Below are 16,659 nucleotides of genomic sequence, written 5' to 3'. Positions count from 1 at the left end.
AACACAAATCTCAAAAAAAATTAAAGGTAAAAACAAACTTACCTCAGGAGTCCATTACCCCCCTCTCCGCTGTCGGGATGGTAGGACCGCCCTGATTTCCCAGGCAGTCAGTGCGGGGTGCGCTGCGGGGCGCAGGGGTTGGCCAAGAATCAAAACTCGCGCCGGTGTCGTGACCAGGGGCACTGCACACCAGGCGCAGCTCTTCCGGATGGTGCTGCTCAATGCCGTCGTTAAACCGGACCCGAGGTTCGCTGCGGGGCGCTGGAGGCTGATCACCCAGCCAAAATGCCTTACCGCCGCTGCTCCGGGGCCAAAAACAGAGCACAGAAGACCGAAAATCGAGCCCTCTGTTCTTATGACTCCAGCCTCATGTGCATCTTGCCTACCTTTATTGCTTTTTTAAAAAATCAATTAATTTAAATTGAAAGTGTTCAATTATGGTCATTTATATCCACCATGGGCATTTATCGCATGTATAGTTGATGTGCGATTAATGTTTCAGATGGAGTCGCTGCAGGTTTATTGACTGATTATTTGCTAATAATCAGCTACAGATTAAGTAGCACAGTGAGTGAATATTTGCGTTGGCTAATTGGTGATGTTTATGTAGGCCCAACTGAAAAGTTGGCTAAGTCCTTGTGGTTTCTGTGAGAGTTTGCAATACATACACACAGAATTTGAAATAAAATCTAATGATCATCTTCTGCTAAATTGTGAGATACCACAATCTATGGTTTCCAGATGTTACTATAAACCTTCATCTAAAAAGAATTGGCCTAATCCCAGACTGCAGTTCAGAACACTTGACTTGGCTACTTTTTATTTAATGAGAAATATATCTCCAGCTTTTTTTTTTAACATATATATTAATGACTTAAACATGGATGTACAGGGCACAATTTCAAAATTTGCAGAGGACACAAAACTTGGAAGTATATTGAACAGTCAGGAGGAGAGGGATAGACTCCAGGGTGACATAGACGGGCTGGTGAAATGGGTGGACACATGGCAGATGAAATTTAACGCAGCAAAATGTGAATTGATGCATTTTGGTAGAATGGAAGGCAATATAAACTAAAGGGTCCAATCCTAAAGGGGGTGCATGAACAGAAAGACCTGGGGGTATGTGTGCATAAATTCTTGAAGGTAGCAAGGCAGGTCGAGGGCACTGCCGGAAAGGGTGGTGGACACAGACTCAATCACTGCTTTCAAAAAGGGAGTGGGATAAGTATCTGAAGCAAAAATAATTGCAGGGCTATGGGGAAAGTGCAGGGGAGTGCGACTAGCTGAGAGTCGGCATGGGCTCGATCCGTGCTGTAACCATTCTATGATTTCTAGCCAATACAGAAATAATTTTTAAATGTCTTTCGTGAACATGGTAAGAAATATATTTGCTGGAATCACTTTGTTCTTCTCAAACTTTGAGAGCATGTAGTATTAGCATAGTAGTACCCATGATATTATAGCTTTTGAACAATAATTTAACTTGAAATACCCAAGCTAATTTATGTAATTAAGCGTTGGAAATCTTACCAATAATGTGCAAAATAATGGGCTGAATTTTATGATCAGCTTATTTGGCATAGCTTTCAAATCTGCACTTTGTTGCATGAATTGTTTGAAGAGGTATTAGACAATATTTGAATACTGTGGTTCACTGTAATAGCTACTCTTGTATGGCATTCCATTGCTGTACTCTCTGATGAGTAAAAATATTTTGATCACAACTTTTATTCATGTAGGTACCTATAAATTACATAGCTGTTCCACAAAAATGAAAATACGTTTCATATTTACACACATGCTACACCCATCAAATCATAAGGTCCCTGTCCACAAGATGCAATGGAACTAGTAATAGTCAAGAAAATAACTGCTAAATAATACTGACTGCAATACTTGTTAATGTGTAAGAAGCTGCAGCAGGGCGAAATATGGACATTTTTACCAGGAGACTGACCCACAACTCACGTAACTCCATTACTGGTGATTTATCTGTCAAATAGATTTCTTTCAAACATCCACAATGCTATAGAAAGCTTCCTTTTAGAAACAACATACATTTTTTATTTATTGGTTCAAAGGAATCCAAGTGCTTTTAAATATGGCTGTATATGCAGTATTGTCCAAGATAAAGACATACTGCTTTCAATCCGCATACTGTAACAAGCACATTCTAAATATATTCCTTTGGGCTGTAACTAGTGAACCATTTCCCTGACTGTTACAAGTTTTGAGATAGATTTTCTGACTCCTCACATGGAGCAAAGTACCCCAGTCGCCACATTCAAAAACTGGGAGCATACTACCTGTGATGTTCCAATCTATGCTCACAGCAGATGAGATCTTAGCCCCAAAAAACGGATGGGAGGTTAAAATGTTAAAGAAAATGGAATCCTGGCCCAACCCACTCACTTTCTGTTTTAACAGCCAACCCGCTCCCAGGAAGTGAGTCACCCATTTAAATATTATAAATGAGGCTGGCGTGTCTCAGATTTACCCAGCATCATGAATTTAACAGTGGCTGGTTGGGTTTCACAGGCCTTGGAGAACCCACCAGCTAAAGTAAGGCGAGGTCTGCTGGATCCTTGGGCCTTTACACTTACTTCCTGGAGCAAATATCCCTGCTCCCGTGATTAGACACCCCTCCCTCATCCCCCACCCCTAGGTCTCTGATCCCTCCCCCAACAATGCCTCTGACTTGCTCCTCCCCTGAGCCTTCGTGGACTCCCCTCTGCAGTCCCGATGCTCCTCCGGCCCTGATGCTTCCATCCTGATGCTCCGGCCCCGATCTTCTCTCCCTCCCCATCGATGCTCTGACTCCTGGCCATCCCCTGACCCCTTCCTCCTCTCTGTGGCCTAGTGCAGCAGACCTACCTGCCATCAACCAGCCAGCCTCTCCATTTGGCTGACTGAAGGTGGGGAAACAGAGGCTTGAAATGCTAATCAGACGCTGTTGTTAGATTCGGCAGGTCCTGCAGGAATCCCGTTCTCCTAGATCTCCTGACCGTTTCCTAGCACCCCCTTCCCCCTCCCCGCACATGCCGCTTGATTAAAATTCCGGCCTGTGTGTGAGGCCTTAAAAAAAAATCAATCTCTTGAATCAGTACTTGCTGCTACCTATTTCTGTAACTGTCAGGGAAACAGTTTAATGTTATACCCCTAAATACAGTCATTGTTTCTATACTGCAATTTAATCTTTTGGAGTTTTTTTCAATCTTTTCTCTAGGGATACTAGGATCAAGCCCCTTCTCCAGAGCATTTTGAAAATGCTTTCTCCTTCAATCCACTACATCAGATTTATAACCGGCGATCACCAAGAATACAATTACCAATATTTGAAATGGTGCAGGAATTAGGCAAAACGCAACAACTATTGTAATAATAATCTTCTCAGTTACAGAGATTTCAGGGTCAACCAATATGTGTGATACTGTTTAATGCTTCTGAATAATAAAAATGTTTTGGTTTAAAATGCTGTAGCATGGACAATGTGATTATGTCCAGCTGTGCACTTCTGATTTATAGTAAAAGCGCGCCGAAAAATATTTTATTTTCTTCAATACCCACTAATGCCAAATCAGAAATATTGGCAAACAGTTCATCTCCCTTCTTCAGCATAAATGTCCCTCCTACATAGTTTGTTTGAAACCATAAACGATCTATGTTGGGTTGGCACTGGACATTCTTGCTGATTAGTGTCGTGGGAGCTAATTCTGTTGGTGTCCTTTTGTTGACTGTGTGGGTGATGAGATCATTGCTTTCCACAAAGTCTGTGTCACGCAAGTATACCTGAGAGTATACAAAGTACTGCCCAGTGACAGGTACGATCAAACTGCCATTTTGGTAGACAAATCCATTCTTGATGAATGCCAGGCCCTTCTCAATTTCCCATTCCATATATCCGAGATGCCCATCACTTGATTTTATTCCTGTACAAAAAAAACCAAGTTAGTTGGTAAATATTTTCCATCAATCTGTTTGCTGTGAGTGTTAGACAGTTACTTTTTTTTAAAACAGTAAAACCTACAACAATTCGATTTAGAATAGTTACCCTATAGAGAATCTAGTCTGGGTGATGACATTATTGCTAGGGGTGATGCTAAGATGGCTTCTCAAAACATAATTTTGTTATCCTTTTAAAAACAGATTTGCAGTAGCTTTTTCCTCATCTGTATCAATTTAATATTATTTTGTGATAGTAGGGAATGTCTGTTTTTCTTCTTCTTCTGCGACAGTGAGAGAATGAGAAGTAAAAAAAACTTGCATTTATAAAGCTCCTTTCACAGCCCCAGAATAACCCAAAGTGCATCATATCCAATTAATTGAATTGTAGTCATTTATGTGGAGAAATGCAGCAGTCAATTTGCACACAGCAAGGTCCCACAAACAGCAGTGGTGTTGTTTAAGGGATAAAGTTGTCTAGGACAATGGGAGAGCTACCTTCCTCTTCAGTGAACAGCATCATGGGATCTTTTATCTCCACATGAGCAGACGGATGGGGCCTCGGTTTAAGGTCTCATCTGAAAAACAACATCTCCAACATTGCAGCACTCCCTCAATACTTCCTCCAACATTGCAGCACTCCCTCAATACTTCCTCCAACATTGCAGCACTCCCTCAATACTTCCTCCAACATTGCAGCACTCCCTCAGTACTCCACTGAAGTATCAGCCTTGATTATTTGCTCAAGTTCTCAAGTGGTACTTGAATTCATAACCTTCAGACTTTGATGTGAGAATGGTAGCACTGAGTTATGCTGGTGTTGAAAATAACCAGATAATCACATAGATTGTGCAGGTGAGAAACTGTGTATTACTTTAAAATGCTGGTCCATTAAGCAATGCCTTAAAAAGAACGATTCATTCCAGTGCTCAAGCACTTTACATCTGACAGAGCAATCTGTTTAACCATATACAAGTTGTTTTGCAAGAAAACTTACTACATAACAATGCTCTGTTACACCACCATTTTGCGCTACAGAATTCCAGCTATGACCAAATTTGTATTTAATGTGTAACTGGCCTATCTCCCATGACATTGAAGTGGGGGATCAAAACCAATTGTAGCCTCATGTGAAGTGGGGATTAGACGACAGAAGATATAGTGAGAGAAGAAGTATTAAGGGGTTTAGCATCTTTGAAAGTAGATAAATCACCAGGCACGGATGAAATGTATCCCGGGCTGTTAGAAGCAAGGGAGGAAATAGCAAAGGCTCTGACAATCATTTTTCCAATTCCCACTGGTTACAGGTGTAGTGCCGGAGGACTGGTGGACTGCTAACATTGTACCATTGTTTAAAAAGGGAGAAAGGGATAGACCGAGTAACTACAGGCCAGTCAGACTAACCTCAGTGGTGGGCAAATTGTTGGAAAAAATTCTGCAGTACAGTATTAATCATCATTTAGAAAGGCACGGATTAATCAAGGACAGTCAGCATGGATTTGTTAAGGAAAGGGCGTGTCGAACTAACTTGATTGAGTTTTTTTAGGAGGTAACAAGAAGGGTCGATGAGGGCAGTGCGTTTGATGTAGTCTGCATGGATTTTAGCAAGGCTTTTGACAATGTCCGAACTGTATAAAACACTGGTTAGGCCACAGCTACAGTACTGTGTACAGTTCTGGTCACCACATTACAGAAAAGATGTGATTGCAATTTACGAGGATGTTGCCAGGACTGGAGAATTTTGGCTGGGGCTGTTTTCTTTGGAATAGAGGCTGAGGGAGGATTTAATTCAGGTGTATAAAATTGTGAGGGGCCTAGATAGAGTGGATAGGAAGGACCTATGTTCCCTAGCAGGTCAACAACTGGTGGTATAGATTTAAAGTAATTGGTGGCAGGATTAGAGGGGAGTTAAGGAGAACTTCTTTCACCCAGAGGGTGCTGGGGGACTGGAACTCACTGCCTGAAAGAGTGGTAGAGGCATTTAAAAAGTACTTGGATGGTTACTTGAAGTGCTGTAACCTGCAGGGCTACGGACCAAGAGCTGGAAAATGGGATTAGGCTGGATAGCTCTTTTTCGGCCGGCACAGACACAATGGGTCGAATGGCCTCCTTCTGTGCCATAAATTTCTATGTTTCTATGCTTCTAAGATAATTGGACCACAGTATGCAGATGTAATTCAGTCATCTTCATACATTCAGTCCTTAAATTTATATAATACTTGATTTTATATTTATATTTATAGTTAAATAAAAAATACAGCAATTTGTGAAGAAGTGATAGAGTTGATCGGAGCACAGAAGTTTCTTTACGGTACAAGTTGAGGAGCTAAGAGAGGAAACCCCAAGGCTCTACAGCACTGCCACTGGTGGGAGGGTGTAATTACAGTGTGACAAGTTTACATAAGCAGTTACCATTATAAATCTGGATATAGAAATGTATAATATGAAAAGTTGACAGGAAGTGCACACATTTGAAAGATTCTTAATTTTATAAAGATACTCTGCTGTTACATGTATGTGAATTTTCCTTTTTTAATAAATAAAACAATTTCTCAATGCAATGGTCCCAGCACATTTTAGATACTTTCTTAAATATTTTTCTTTCCTGCTGATGTCTGGATGGTACACTTACCGGTAATATGGGCCATAGGTCTTTCCGAGTGATACTGAATGGGATCTGAAGCTATGTAGAATGAAAAATATTCATTATTGATATCAACAATTCACCACCTTTGTTGCTCCAGGCTTAAGTTTTTAGAACACTGTATAACTTGTTTACAAGAATTCCTTTGTTCAATTGCAAAATAAGATATCATACAGTGACATACTTGGTGACCCCTGTGTGTGCAGACCAGAGTGCTGCTGTCCATTTTCCTAGTTGTTTAGTGCCAATTTAGGGAACTATCCATAAGACAGATGATTTAGCTTTCAGTTCTAATCCCCTTCTATCACAATCTATATTTATCAATATAATTACAGTCAGTGCTGCTCTGAACTACTTTTCCTGTTTCTTCTAAACTGCAAATATTCCATCCTAAACAATTACCCCTCCCTGCATATTCACTGCTGAAATTAATTTTCATTGCCCTATCCTATCCCCAAAGAGTCCTACTTGTACATCACCCAAGCACAACGCCCCCTTCCTCACTGATCAATATTGACTTCCTGTCCTTCAAAAAATTTACATTTAAAATCCTTTTTTGTCTCCAAATTCCCCCACCGCCTCTTTTAGTCCTCAAATTTTCCCTACCGCCTCCATTGGCCCTTAAATTCCCCCACCGCCTCTCTTTGCCCTTAGATTCTCCCACCGCCTCTCTCACCCTACCTCCGAAACCTTTCGCAGCCTTACATCTGCCCTCAGCACCCGCTGACCCTTTGTGCACCCCTCCACCACTGGTGGCAGAACCTCTTCTGAGTTAGCGCCGCTGTCTGGAGCTCCCTTTCGGAACTTCCCTGCCTCACCATCTTTAAAAATGCACCTCTTACATTACCCCTTCTAATCTTGCCATGGTTTGCCATCTGTTCCTATAATCTACTCCCTTTGTGAAGCATTGTTTTATTTGATCAATAAAGGCACTATGTAAATGAAAACCATTTCTTGTTCTCTACCCTAATTTATCGCTTTCCAGGACCTCAAAACTCTCACACTCCCTACCTCCCTCAGTTTATTTGTCTCTTACAATCCAAAGATTTCAAACCCAAGGATGGGCATCTCCTCATTTTCACTTCCTGGTTTGCTTCCCTATCTTTCCATTCTTGATGAAGCCCTCCACTTTGGGCCTTGGCCCCTTATCTAGGATTTAAACAACAACTACAAAAAAAGTGCCCAATTTATGGGGGGTCGGTATTAGGTAAAGTTTAAGGTCATCCCATCCCCATTAAAACAAATGTGACCACCCTCCCAGCAAGTTATTAAATCATTAACACGAAATAACGTTTTATTCTTCCAAGGTTGTTTGGTGATAAAGAATCATCAACTTTTTAACCTCCATTTTGGGGAGAACTTCAACGGGAACATGTATTTCATGTAAAACGGTTCAAGTAAAAGTTTACCTTTCAGAACGGAACCCTCGACTTGTTCCTCTTCCTGAAAAGAGCATGAGAGAACAGGCCATTGTTTCAACACATCATAAACCATAGCACCTTACAGAAAGATCTTTTTAAATAAATACATTGCTGTTTTAACAAAAGACAGTGACCGCCGGGTTAACTTGCCAAGAGGACTTGCTTGTTGAGGAGCAGGAAGAGAGTGAGGGAGGCGCCCAGCAGGGCGGCTACACAAAGGCAGCTCAGGGGCACATCTCGCAGGCGCGCAGCTTGCATTTTACACCCAGTATTATTATTATTCTACAGGTTTTTAAAGCTTCGAGTCTTGGCTGGAGCTGCAGCAGGAAGTTGGAGCGGGCGACACTGCACTGGGCGGCGCTCGGTATCTGCAGCGCTCAGCCTAAGTTCCCCGTTCCGCCGCAATTCCGCTGGCTAGGATTTTCCGAGATTGCCGCGGATTGCGAAGAGGCTCGGGGTGTGGCGGGGGGGCAGGACAAGCCCCTTGCCCAGCACCTCTCGGGCAGGGTCGGGGCAAAGCTGTGCCAGGGGGCTGCTCGTCCGCACACAAAACTAGGATCTTTATTCGTTTAATGTTGCATTTCTTCACACAATATCTCGACATGGATTGTGTTTTCTCTCCATTGGCGCCATGCAAAGTTTGATTTGCACAGATAGCCATCCTGCAGTCCCATCATCCGGCCAGAGAATAAACGCTGCATTACGGAAAACACCGATTGGAACATTTAATTAAAACAGCCAGACGTGTGAGTGTTGAATGTGGTGATTCTCCTGTCTAGCCTGGGACCCCACCCTGCTGCTACAGCCCTGTGCACAGAGTTTGCTGAATAAGTCACAAAAACAAGAACATCCCAACGTCACAGGAGGGTTATCAAACAAAATGGGCCACAACATATGGCCAAACGCTTAGTCAGAGGTAGGGTTTAAGGAGCGTCTTAAAGGATGAGAGAGAGGTGTCATGTATCTCACATTACTGTATATAACTGTATCTTACCATGCTATACATGACTGTAACTGGATATGACCTGTAACAATAAGCATATCTTATCACCAGGGGTGCAATTGCAGGAGACACTCCATACCTGTCCCACTGAGGTATATAAAGGGAGGTCTCAGGCAAGTGCAGCACTGGAGAGCTGTGAATTAAAGGTGCAGATCCTGAGTGACCTTGACTTCAGCATGTGTCTCATGTAAGTCAGTACATTAGAGTCAGGACTTAACAGTGGCGACGAGTTACGGGATCACAGAATCCACAGAATGGCTACCAACAGCTCAGATGAGAAATACAATGCTGGAGACAATTGGGATGACTTTATAGAAAGGCTCCAGCAAAGCTTTGTGACCAAAGACTGGCTGGGCGACGATAAGGCAGACAAGAGAAGAGCCCATCTCTTGACCAGCTGTGGTTCGAAAACATACGCTTTAATGGAAGATCTGCTGGCACCCGAGAGACCAGCAAGCAAGTCGTTTGAGGAGTTGAGCACACTGGTGAGAGACTACCTGAAGCCAGCGAGCAGCCGACACATGGCCAGACACAGGTTCTACAACTACAGACGATGTGTGGGCCAGAGCATACCCGACTTTGTGGTGGAACTTCGGAGGCTGGCTAGTTTATGTGAGTTCTCCGATGAACTAAGGAGAGAAATACTGAGAGACTTTTTTATTGAAGGAATAGGCCATGCAGGCATATTCTGAAAGCTTATAGAAACTAAGAACTTGACTCAAGAGGCAGCAGCACTGGTCGCACAGACGTTCTTGGCAGGCGAAGAAGAAACGAGGCTGATCTATACTTTGGGTACGACAACCAACGAGGCATCGAAACAAGGGGTTCACATTGTGAAACAAACCGCTACCCCCACACATAGACAAAGGCAGGAGAGCAGGCCTTCAACAGCAGACAGTGCCACCAGAAGCCATCAAAATCAAGGGCCACATGAACGGCCGATCACACCTCATCAAGCCACAATATGAGCAATCAACAACAGATTGAGAGAAGCTCAAGGGAGATCAGCCAGATGCAGCTCATCCTTCGGAAACAATGGAAACGGTCTGTGTTGGAGATGTGGGGGAAGGCACTCAACCAGGGTGTGTCGATTTCAGCATGCCATTTGCAGAAACTGCAACTACACAGGGCATCTGGCTCGCATGTGCAGAAAAACAGCAGCTCGGCTGGTATACGAATCGGAAGGGTCGGAAAACGTACCAGAAGACAGTTGGAACAGTGCACGGGACGCCGAGGTACAGCATGTTAACACCGTTCTTACACCAAGACGCCTCCGATTATGATGGGGGTTCTACTCAACGGGATACCTGTCAACATGGAACTGGACACGAGGGCCAGTCAATCCCTCATGAGCGTTCAACAATTTGAACAGCTGTGGCCGCACAAAAGCAACAGACCAAAACTCACAAAGATCGACACAAAACTAAGAACCTATACTAAAGAAATTGTCCCAGTCCTTGGCAGCGCCATGCTCTCGGTCACACACAAAGAGACGGTGAACCGACTTTCCCTGTGGATTGTCCCCGGGGATCTCCCAGCCCTGTTGGGGAGAAGCTGGCTAGCAGAACTTAATTGGAAATGGGATGATGTTTACGCCATGTCGTTTGAGGAACGGACCTCCTGCTCAACAGTTCTAAGCCGTTTTGAACATCTCTTTCAGCCAGGTGTGGGCACCTTCAAAGGGGCTAAAGTTAGAATCTACATCACACAGAATGCCAGACCGGTCCATCACAAGGCTAGAGCTGTGCCTTATATGATGAGGGAAAAGATTGAAAACGAACTGGACAGGCTTCTGCGGGAAGGCATAATTTCTCCCGTGGAATTCAGCGACTGGGCAAGCCCTATCGTCCCCGTCATGAAGCCTGATGGATCCGTACGAATCTGTGGGGATTACAAGTCTACCATAAACAGAGTCTCCCTACAAGACCAATACCCGCTGCCCAGAGCGGAGGACCTATTTGCCACGTTGGCTGGAGGAAAACTTTTCTCGAAACTTGACCTCACATCTGCATATATGACGCAAGAACTGACCGAAGAGTCTATGCTACTCACCACCATCAACACACATCGAGGTCTTTTTGTGTACAATCGATGCCCATTCGGCATCAGGTCAGCAGCTGCTATATTCCAGCGCAACATGAAGAGTTTGCTCTCCATCCCGGGGACGGTTGTGTTTTACGATGACATACTCATCACGGGCAGGAACACCAACTCTCATCTCCACAATCTTGAGGAAGTACTAAGTCGATTGGATCGGGTAGGCCTAAGAGTTAAGAAATCCAAGTGTCTGTTTCTCGCGCCTGAGGTTGAATTTTTGGGCAGAAGGATTGCCGCTGATGGAATCCGCCCAACCGAATCCAAAACCGAAGCGATTCGCCTGGCACCCAGGCCCTGGAATGTCTCGGAACTGCGCGCCTTTCTTGGGCTACTCAATTACTTTGGAAACTTTATGCAGAACTTGAGCACACTGCTGGAGCCTCTCCATGTGCTACTCAGAAAGGGGTGTGATTGGTTTTGGGGCGACGCCCAAGAACGCGCCTTCAATAAGGCACGCAACCTTCTATGTTCCAACAGTGTTTTAGCCTTTTTTGACCCAGGTAAAAAGTTAGTCCTTACGTGTGATGTGTCAGCGTACGGGGTCAGGTGCGGTTTACAGCACGTCAATGATGCAGGTAAATTGCAGCCCGTTGCTTATGTCTCCAGGTCAATTTCGCGGGCGGAGCGCGGGTACGGTATGGTTGAGAAGGAGGCGCTCGCGTGCGTGTACAGTGTCAAAAAGATGCACCAATACCTTTTCGGTGCCAAGTTTGCATTAGAAACCGACCACAAACCTCTCATGTCCCTACTATTCGCAAGGCAATCAACGCCAACGCCTCGGTGCGCATTCAGTGGTGGGCACTCATGCTGGCGGCTTACGACTACACGATAAGGCACAGACCAGGCACAGACAACTGTGCCGACGCGCTTAGCAGGCTACCCCTGGCAACCACAGAAGGGTCCGATGAACAGGACTGTGAGATGGTCATGGCAATCAATGCCTTTGAATCCACAAGTTCGCCCATGACGGCTTGCCAAATCAGAGACTGGACGACCAGCGACCCCACGTTATCTCTAGTAAAAAGATGTGTTTTAACCGGTGACTGGGCAGAGGCTCGCGATGCCTGCCCTGAGGAGGTCAAACCCATCCATAGGCGCATGCATGAACTCTCACTACAGGCAGACTGCCTGATGTGGGGCAGCCAAGTAGTTATGCCCTTACGAGGCAGGGAGGCGTTTGTCCGGGAGCTCCATCGCGAGCACCCGGGGATCGTCCTTATGAAGGCCATAGCCAGATCTCATGTCTGGTGGCCTGGCATTGACGTGGACATGGAGCTCTGCGTCCGTCGGTGCACCATTTGTTCCCAACTCAGTAATGCTCCCAGGGAGGCCCCCCTAAGCCCCTGACCCTGGCCCACCAAATCGTGGTCACGGGTGCATGTAGACTATGCGGGCCCATTCATGGGCAAAATGTTCCTCGTAGTCGTTGATGCATTTTCAAAATGGATCGAGTGCACCATTTTAAACTCGAGCACCATCTCCACCGCTGTGGAGAGCCTTAGAACCATGTTTGCAACGCACGGCATTCCTGACATATTGGTCAGTGATAATGGTCCATGCTTCACCAGCGCAGAATTTCACGATTTTATAGTTGACCACGGTATAAGTCACGTTAAGACGGCACCTTTCAAGCCGGCCTCCAATGGCCAGGCAGAGCGAGCAGTGCAAATCATTAAACAAGGCATGCTCAGAATCCAAGCTCCCACAATGCAGAACCGCCTGTCGCGACTGCTGCTGGCATACAGATCTCGTCCGCATTCATTGACTGGGGTTCCCCCCGCGCAACTATTGATGAAACGAACTTTAAAGACCAGGCTCTCGTTAATCCTCCCAGACATGCATGAAATTGTGGAGGCTAAGCGTCAAAAGCTAACTGAGTACCATGACCAAAATTCGAGGGGGAGGTGGAATGAGATAGGGGACAAAGTGTTTGTGCTAAACTATGGCCGGGGTCCCAAATGGCTTGCAGGGACAGTAACAGACAGAGAGGGAAACAGGCTACTGGTTATACAAATGGACAATGGCCAAACCTGCCGGAGGCATGTAGACCAAGTAAAAAGTAGATTCACTGATAACACTGAAGAACCAGAGGCAGACTACAATGTGGAACTCACATCACACCTGGTGGACAGACAGGTGGAACAACCTGAGGAAAGGGCAGTCTCAACAGACAGCCCAGGCGAGATACCAACAATCACACCGAACAAAACACAGGCACCAAGGCAAACAACTGAACCACAACAAAGACGCTCCACGCGAGAGCGCAGACCACCTGAGAGATTGAATCTATAAAGGCAATAAGACCTTGGGGGAGGGTGATGTCATGTATCTCACATTACTGTATATAACTGTATCTTACCATGCTAAACATGACTGTAACTGGATATGACCTGTAACAATAAGCATACCTTACCACCAGGGGTGCACTTGCAGGAGACACTCCATACCTGTCCCACTGAGGTATATAAAGGGAGGTCTCAGGCAATGCAGCACGGGAGAGCTGTGAATTAAAGGTGCAGGTCCTGAGTGACCTTGACTTCAGCATGTGTCTCGTATAAGTCAGTGCATTAGAGTCAGGACTTAACAGGAGGGAAGTCCAGAGAGCAATGGTAGCTTTATGCCAAAATTACTCTTTTCACTGTGCTACCATTTTTAGGCCAACTTTTCGGCCTTTAATTCTGTGGTAAAAATCGGCGTTGCACGAGGATTCATGGCGCAAACCGGGATTTTCAGAAACTTTAGAGCGGGGTCGATAGCGCTGCGAGAGAGGCCTTGGGAGGGGGGAAAAAATTGCAAAAAAAATTAACAAAACCCTTACCTATTAAATATCTGAAACAGAATTAAAACATGAAAACTTTAACTTACCTTTTATGCAGGTCTTGAAACTTACCGCTGCTGGCAGGGCGGCACCACAGGTTTGACCCTGTCGGTATTCTGGGCACAGAATACGGGACCTGCGAGTAGCCAAAAATTGATTGCAAATGCAATTTGCGATGTTGCACGTCGGCGCTCCTCTCCCCGGTGGTACATGGAAACGCCGCTGCATAAAGGAACCTGGAAATCCTGCCGACCGGGTTTTCGCCGCTGAGGGTCAAAGCACGGCGAAAACACGGTCGCAAAGTCATCGAAATTCTACCCTTAGGGTTTAGGCAGCTAAAAGGGATGGCGCCAATGGTGGAGCAAAGAAAATAGGGTATGCACAAGACCAGATTTGGAGGAGTGCAGAGATCGGAGGGCAGTAGAACTGGATGAGGTTCCAGAGATAATAGGGAGGGGCAAGATATTTAAAAACAAGGATGAGAATTTTTAAATTGAGACGTTGTTGGAACGGGTACTAATGTAGGTCAGCGAGCACAGGGGTGATGGGTGAGCGGGACTTGGTGCAAGTTTGGATACGGGCGGCAGAGCTTTGGATATGCTCAAGTTTACGCAAGGTGGGAGGCCAGCCTGGAGAACAGTTTTGGTGATGGAGCATATATGTGGTCGAAAGGGGGTAAAATAAGTCGCTAAGGTCATGGCCAGGTAGAGGAATAGAATCAGTGGCTCGGGAACAGAGGTTGTGATGGGTACTGAACACAATGGTCTTCCCAATATTTAGTTGGAGGAAATTTCTGCTCATTCAGTACTGGATGTCGGACAAGCGGCATGACAAATCACAGACAGTGGAGGGGTCGAGAGAAGTGGTGGTGAGGTAGAGCTGGGTGTCATCAGCATACATGTGAAACCTGACATTGTGTTTTCAGATGATGTCACTGAGGAGCAGCATGTAGATGAGAAATAGGAGGGAGCCAAAGATAGAGCATTATCAAGGTGCAAATCAGCCAGCAGCTTGTGGTGAGAAAGAGATGTGAATTGCGAATTGCTTGACAATTTGCGCCGCTCCACCATTAGCTTGCACTAATGGCATCTCATCCTTAACCTCCCTGTAATTTTCATGAATTTGCTGCATTTGCACATTAATTGCACATTAAACTCACCACAGAAAGTTAAATCTCAACATTAATAGCGAGAGTACACTTTTAATGGCGTGACAATTACTAATGACTGCCAATCAAGCTCTCTTGCTCCGAAGTGAACAAATTAAAGTGTGAAGTTTCATTCCTTCAGGTAGTGAATTGTTGTTGGAGATTTTAAAATTTAATTTTTTTTTCTTTTTTTCCACCCACTCTAATTCACCCTTCTTCTCAGTCCTTCCTCTGTTTACTTCTCAATCCTTAAATCTCATTGGTTAAGGAGAGACACTGTTTGTCCCATTGTTCACCAAACTCCCAGATGCCCTGTTGCCCTCACTACACTGTTATCAGCTCGAACGTCCAACAACTTTGTAGTCAAAACAATTTTGAGCTGAAGCTGAATACTGACCACACCTTGTGTTGTACTTTCCCATTGTGTTGTACAACTCTCGTTTACATAAGAACATAAGAAATAGGAGCAGGAGTAGGCCATTTGGCCCCTCGAGCCTGCACCGCCATTTAATAAGATCAAGGCTGATCCGATCTTGGCCTGCCCGCTCCCCATAATCCTTCACGCCCTTATTGCTCAAAAATCTGTCTATCTCCACCTTATATATATTCAATGACCCAGCTCACAGCTCTCTGGGGCAGAGAATTCCACAGATTTACAACCCTCTGAGAGAAGAAATTCCTCCTCATCTCAGTTTTAAATGGACGACCCATTATTCTGAAACTATGCCCCCTCGTTCTAGATTCCCGCAGGAGGAGAAAAATTGCAAAGTGCTGCAGTACAGAGAGACCTGGGGGTCCTTGTGCATGAAACACTAAATGTTAGTATGCAGGTACAGCAAATACTCAGGAAGGCAGATGGAATGTTGGCCTTTATTGCAAGGGGGATAGAGTATAAAAGTAGAGAAGTCCTGCTACAAATGTACATAGTATTGGTGAGGCCACACCTAGAGTACTGCGTAAAGTTTTGGTCTCCGTTTTTGAGGAAGGATATACTTGCATTGGAAGCTGTTCAGAGAAGGTTCACTAGGTTGATTCCGGAGATGAGGGGGTTGACTTATGAGGATAGGTTGACTTATGAGGATAGGATAGGTTGGACCTATACATATTGAGTTCAGAAGAATGAGAGGTGATCTTATTGAAACTTGTAAGATAATGAGGGGGCTCGACAAGGTGGATGCAGAGAGGATATTTCCACTCATAGGGGAAACTAAAACTAGGGGAAATAATCTCAGAATAAGGGGCTGCCCATTTAAAACTGAGATGAGAAGAAATTTCTTCTCTCAGAGGGTTGTAAATCTGTGGAATTCTCTGCCCCAGAGAGCTGTGGAGGCTGGGTCATTGAATATATTTAAGGCGGAGACAGACAGATTTTTGAGCGATAAGGGGATAAAGGGTCATGGGGAGCGGGCGGGGAAGTGGAGCTGGGCCCATGATCAGATCAGTCATGATCTTATTAAATGGCGGAGCAGCTCAAGTGCCAAATGGCCTACTTCTGCTCTATTTATTTTGTTCTAATATTATCGAATGCCTTCTAGAAATCCAAATACACCACATCCACTGGTTCCCCCTTATCCACCCTACTCG

At 44.9% G+C, this 16,659-nt stretch overlaps 1 protein-coding gene across 1 annotated transcript; it reads right to left on the bottom strand.

Moving 5' to 3' along the window:
- Positions 1-2,682: 2,682 nt before the first annotated feature.
- LOC139232916 (tumor necrosis factor ligand superfamily member 15-like) lies at positions 2,683-8,402 on the bottom strand. The gene is made up of 4 exons (XM_070863410.1): positions 8,161-8,402; positions 7,999-8,032; positions 6,578-6,628; positions 2,683-3,932 (listed from the first exon to the last, which is right to left on the bottom strand). Exons 1-4 carry the CDS (start codon positions 8,266-8,268, stop codon positions 3,523-3,525), a joined length of 603 nt encoding a protein of 200 aa, XP_070719511.1. The 5' UTR covers positions 8,269-8,402; the 3' UTR covers positions 2,683-3,522.
- Between the last annotated feature and the right edge of the window lie 8,257 nt (positions 8,403-16,659).

This window comes from Pristiophorus japonicus, chromosome 20 (assembly GCF_044704955.1).
Source record: "Pristiophorus japonicus isolate sPriJap1 chromosome 20, sPriJap1.hap1, whole genome shotgun sequence".
NCBI classification, from domain to species: domain Eukaryota; kingdom Metazoa; phylum Chordata; class Chondrichthyes; family Pristiophoridae; genus Pristiophorus; species Pristiophorus japonicus.
This window is presented reverse-complemented; position numbering and strand designations above follow the sequence as displayed.

What these genes read in the sequence shown, in the direction of transcription:
- LOC139232916 (XM_070863410.1), bottom strand. Translation starts at nt 8,268, where the DNA reads ATGCAAGCTGCGCGCCTGCGAGATGTGCCCCTGAGCTGCCTTTGTGTA. An exon ending in TCAACAAGCAAGTCCTCTTG is followed by an intron (nt 8,033 to 8,160) that starts GCAAGTTAACCC and finishes TGCTCTTTTCAG; the next exon opens with GAAGAGGAACAAGTCGAGGG. An exon ending in ACCTATGGCCCATATTACCG is followed by an intron (nt 3,933 to 6,577) that starts GTAAGTGTACCA and finishes TTTTTTGTACAG; the next exon opens with GAATAAAATCAAGTGATGGG.